This window comes from Solanum dulcamara, chromosome 8 (genome assembly GCF_947179165.1).
Source record: "Solanum dulcamara chromosome 8, daSolDulc1.2, whole genome shotgun sequence".
Classification (NCBI taxonomy): Eukaryota; Viridiplantae; Streptophyta; class Magnoliopsida; order Solanales; family Solanaceae; genus Solanum; species Solanum dulcamara.
In genome coordinates this window covers 46,760,991-46,766,282 of record NC_077244.1, presented here as the reverse complement: position 1 = coordinate 46,766,282, position 5,292 = coordinate 46,760,991, and the positions used below count along the sequence as shown (strand labels likewise).

General features: G+C 35.8%; 1 protein-coding gene across 2 annotated transcripts; it reads left to right on the top strand.

Moving 5' to 3' along the window:
- The first annotated feature begins 201 nt into the window (after positions 1-201).
- Positions 202-4,028, top strand: LOC129900482 (UDP-xylose transporter 3-like). 2 transcript variants are annotated; one of them, XM_055975465.1, is made up of 8 exons: positions 202-516; positions 627-782; positions 1,380-1,564; positions 1,653-1,720; positions 2,150-2,282; positions 2,911-3,072; positions 3,169-3,438; positions 3,560-4,028. In XM_055975465.1, the coding sequence occupies exons 2-8, from the start codon at positions 662-664 to the stop codon at positions 3,689-3,691; spliced, it is 1,071 nt and encodes a 356-aa protein (XP_055831440.1). In that variant the 5' UTR covers positions 202-516; positions 627-661; the 3' UTR covers positions 3,692-4,028. The 2 variants fall into 2 exon arrangements, with proteins under 2 accessions (XP_055831440.1, XP_055831441.1); XM_055975466.1 differs by having other exon boundaries at positions 220-497.
- Positions 4,029-5,292: the final 1,264 nt, after the last annotated feature.

The window sequence follows — 5,292 nt, the reverse complement described above, 5'->3', positions numbered from 1 at the left end:
GAATTATTTTTGGTCTAAATAACATAATAAGGAATAACTTAGTGATTATTTCTGTAATTTCCTTAACTGGAGAGACATGATTAAACGTTGGAGAAAAAACATGAAATTCCAAACTTGGTGGAGTCTATATGTTTATTATTAAACTTTAAGGACCAATCCGTACTAACCTTCAACATTAAGAGGTTAATTGAGTTATTTTTTGTTGAAGATGCAAGCACGTCCCTTCCATCAGAGTCCCCCTTCTCAGATTTTGACTGAGATTTGCATACATATAATTATTGCTCACATTTCCAGAATAGAAAAAAATTATCAAACTTTGTAGCTTTGCACCAAACTGTAGTTGGAAGTTGGAACTCACTGCCCAACTTTTAGCCCTAAAATTCAAGTGGAAAAATTTCTCATACACATATAGAGGCTTGTTAACTTGATTGGATCTGTAACTATACGGAATTTTGAAAATGGGAGCCTGAAGGATTTGGAGTATTGGATCAATTTTGGCAAGTATTGCTTTCAGATGTGAGATTTTGTACACACTACTTTTTGTAATTTTGCTGATTTTTTTCTTTCATTTGATTGTTGTTGTTTGTGGAATGTTGAGGTTATCTTTGTTTGTTGTTTCGATCTAGATAAAATAACGGAGCAAGGAGCTGTACCCGAAAGGATGAGTGAGAACAAGCAGTTTCAGCTTGGCACCATTGGAGCTTTGTCTCTATCTGTTGTTTCGTCAGTGTCCATTGTCATATGCAATAAAGCGCTTATGAGCTCTTTAGGTTTCCGTTTCGGTGAGTTAAATGTCCTTTTGTGGGTAAGCATTTCCCCAGATGTTCATCATAAGTGATTAAATTTTGGTTTTTTGTGCTATTGTTGAAGAATGCAAAAGTCCCACGTCGGTTGGTCAATGTCTCCTTATATGTACTTAAGCAATCCTCCCCTCGTAAGCTACCTTTTAGGGTTGAGTTACTGATTTTCAAATCATCCTCTAAATTTTGATAACATAGCTATTCTAAGCTGGACATGCTTCTGTTTTATGTCCTTCTTTACTTGTTTCTCGTTTTGATGACATAAAAAGTTGTCCCGACATGATACTGTCCCTGCTAATCACCAATGGATGAATACGTTAGTCTTCCCTCTATACTAGTGTCTTTAGATAAATCCGTTGTTGGATTCTTAGTTAAAGGTACGACCTATGTTTAGATAGTTTTGAACTTGTAAACTGCAGTGAATAATACCTCGTGGTTGCAAATTCATGCTCATACCACGTTAAGAATCAAGATCTACTGTTTTTACCTAGATTTTTTCAAGTTGGCTTTAATGGCTGTTATAAGTTCCAAGTTAGAGATGAGATGATAATGTACTCTATAAATTTTGTTCTATGGCAGCTACAACTCTGACGAGTTGGCATCTGCTGGTCACTTTTTGCTCCCTCCATGTGGCGCTATGGATGAAGCTATTCGAACACAAACCTTTTGATCCAAGAACTGTAGTTGGATTTGGTATTCTGAATGGAATTTCAATTGGGTTGTTAAACCTTAGCCTTGGTTTCAATTCTGTTGGTTTTTATCAGGTACGTTCTTTCCCTTCATCTGTATTTCAGATAACATGGCTGCATAATGAATTTCCTGAATTCCAAGCTTTCTTCACTAATGTGTTAGATGACGAAGCTTGCAATCATACCATGCACTGTATTTTTAGAGACACTTTTCCTCAGCAAGAAATTCAGGTTAGTTTATCATTTTTATTGGGTTAATCAGTGTTTTGTTTGATGCATTTTCCTCTTTGAGTCTCTAAATTTCCTCTGCACTGCAACTTTGACTAAAAGACGAACTGGATAACTCCTAAAGTTGCATAAGCTGCCAAGATAAGTGAATTCACCGGCCAATCCATTCATAATGATCCAGTACTGTTAAATCAGACTATGACAACCAAACTGATTCTTAGCGAAACCTGTAAAGACTGAATCATGTTTCCCTAAACAATCAATTGGTTATGTTAAGATGGTCTGAGGGAAGTAGTTAATCTACTGATGGTTTTGTTATATTGGCAATAATGGATTTTTCTTTTAGCTATGTATCTTTTGCTATACTTGGTTCTCATAAGATTTTTCTTCTCTATTTGATCTTTAACTTGAAATTTCCTTTTTTTATTACAGTCGGAGCATTCAACTCTCTCTTTGTGTCCTTCTTTTGGGTGTTGGAATTGCAACTGTAACTGATTTACAGCTGAACTTCCTGGGCTCTATCTTGTCTCTCCTTGCAGTTCTTACCACTTGTGTTGCTCAAATTGTATCCTTCTAAAGTAGCTGGCTCCTCATTTTCATTGATTGCACTGTTTTTGCATATTTCAAGCTGCATAAGGATCAGATATGGCAAGTTTTGTGGGTCATAAGAGGTCTTTGATTTAACTGCAAACTAGTGATGGATGCATCTTCATGCTATCACTTTTCATATATAGCTTCTAAGACTAATATGAACATGCAAAATCTTTATGTTATCTATGTAACCTACCTTGAATGTATAACTTGCTTTGTTATATCTTTTTAGATGACCTTAAACTTCACATCCTATACTATTTTAGCTTTATTTGATCTCGATTCAATGTCATAAAGCTTGAGCATTACCAAGCAACTCCTTGGTATGAGAACTTTTTATACCTGCTGTTGGAGTTGCATTTCCTTTTAATTAATGGTAAGCAAGGATGTAACTAATATAAACAACATGGATGGTGCTTTGTGGATACAAAGTCAGGGAAATCCCTCTGCAAAAACAAAAAGAGGGATTCCAATCTATACCTAGATCTTTTCCTGTAATGAGTTGATCGTCTGAACAATTTATGGCCTTTAACTTTTATTATATATATATATATGGTCCATACATCTTTTCTTCAAGTTAGTTCTTAATTAGCTTCTTTCAGATGACCAATACCATCCAGAAAAAGTTCAAGGTTTCTTCAACACAATTGTTGTATCAATCTTGTCCTTATCAAGCCATGACTTTGTTCATCTCTGGTCCGTTTCTGGATAAGTTTTTGACTCAGCAAAATGTATTTTCCTTCAGATATACGCCACAAGTGCTGGTAAGCATTATAAACCCCTCTTGGACAATGTCCTTGCTGCTCCTATAGTTATGGATAGGGTATGGTTCTAGACCTAATTCATTTTTGTAAGTGCAGGTTTTCATTGCTATGTCCTGCTTGATCTCAGTCTCTGTGAACTTTAGTACATTCCTTGTGATTGGAAAGACATCCCCCGTCACCTACCAAGTCCTTGGTCATCTTAAAACCTGCTTAGTATTAGCTTTTGGATATATCTTACTTCATGACCCATTCAACTGGAGGAATATTCTTGGGATCTTTGTTGCGATGATGGGAATGGTTCTTTATTCATATTATTGCACCCGTGAAGGTCAGAAAAAAGCTACTGAAGCATCAGTACAACTTCCGGTATAGCATGATACTTTTGTTTCATCAGATGCATTTTATTTTGTGGTCCGACGTATAAAACAGTACTTCACTAGTCATGCAACTAATGTCATCACTTCTACTTTCATTTTAATGATTACAGACCAAGGAAGACGAATCTGATCCTCTAATAGGCATGGAGAACGGAGCTGGTGCAATAAATGATGTAGCTCTCCCAATATCCCCAATTGGTAAAGCAGATACTGATTTGCGTGCTCGAGACTATAACCGTTGAGAATGGTAAAATTAGCATTCCAAGATGCATCAATTGAATTATGATGAAATTGAAAGTTCACCATGGGACTAGTGCAATTGCAACAATACTTCCCCTGCTTCAAAATCATATGAGTTACAAAGAACGCCTTCATTTCCACTTTGATTGCTGTTTGATATCTAGATTTGAGATGTTACCGCTGCTCTATAGTAAGCAATGCACGTACTTCCCTGATTTCCTGTATGATTAGAATATTTGAGGCATAGTAAAAATGATTTGATCAGAAATTATTTGAGTTCTAGCTGAATAATGTTATCTCTGAACAGTATATATATTATTCTAAGCAGCTTTTCTCCAATCTGCATACTTAATAATATTATCTCTGAGCAGTATTTATCTTTGTTCTAAGCAGCTTTTCCCCAATGAGCATACTTTCATTGTTTCACATTTAATGTTTCTTACTAAATCCAGCTATATCATTACTGTGTGCAAATTGCCTTTTTAGTTTGTGGAACATAACTCTTTTGCATAATAGGTGGTCCAAAGATCGTTGGTAATTCTTAGTACCCTCTAGGGCCAATAGGGCTTTGGTTCAGTGGTAATAACGCACTGCAAATTAGGCTTAGGTCACAAATTTGAACCATCACTGACTGAAGCATGGTATTTAAGTGGGAGCAGGATAGAAAGGTGAAACGTAAGTTCCGAATTTGTGAGCATAATTACAGTTGGGCGAGCTAACCCATGAGGAATTTCTTGGTTATCGGAAAAAGTTCTAATACCTTTTGGTTCCCATCCTATAATTTTTAGTCTTATCACACCAACCAATCGACTCCAAAGAATTCAAAGCTGAGGTGTGTTGGAAAATTACACAATTTTTGGTCCCCTTTGCCACATATCATCTTCCATGTATTAAACAATTTGGTTAGTGCCCTTTGCCACTTAGATAATCTCCTAACTATTTGTCCCATGTCCCTTCATGCATGGATGTCATTTGAGTAGACCTTTTGAATTGTTATTGGGGAAATAATCGAGGGGGAATATGCTTGCTTATATTTTATTCCTAAAGAGTCCTAGTGGATGGAACTATACTTCAATCCCCATGGCTAGACCTTTGGAAACAGACTATTTAGTCATATTTGCGGAGCCAATTGATAATATATATTTTTCACTAAATTCTCTCTCTCCAAGACGTCCCGAGAATATCACAGAGATTAGGTCTTTGACTAAATGATCAGATTTGTCTAATTGTGCTTTTATGTATTAACCAACTATGAATGTGATGAGATTCTTCCACCGTTAGGTAGAGATCTCGATTCAAATTTATCCATAAATTTGAGATACAAAGTAGTTTAAAGAAAGGATTAGACACTTTAGGAAGCACATGCATTTCTATAGAAAAAACTAAAAAGTAGGAGTTTGTCATTGACTTCATCATTTTTTATCTCGATGTTAGAAAGTGCAAGAACAATTGTGATGAAACGTAAGATTATTTAAAATGGTTGGCATTTGCTGTCACGATCCAAAAATCGAGGTCATGATGACACACATTCCAAATTTCATCCCGATGTGTAAGCCCAAAAATAAAAATAAAAATAAAAATAAAATCATATGAGACTCCCAAA

What these genes read in the sequence shown, in the direction of transcription:
- LOC129900482 (XM_055975465.1), top strand. Translation starts at nt 662, where the DNA reads ATGAGTGAGAACAAGCAGTTTCAGCTTGGCACCATTGGAGCTTTGTCT. An exon ending in CTCTTTAGGTTTCCGTTTCG is followed by an intron (nt 783 to 1,379) that starts GTGAGTTAAATG and finishes GTTCTATGGCAG; the next exon opens with CTACAACTCTGACGAGTTGG. An exon ending in GATATACGCCACAAGTGCTG is followed by an intron (nt 3,073 to 3,168) that starts GTAAGCATTATA and finishes TTGTAAGTGCAG; the next exon opens with GTTTTCATTGCTATGTCCTG.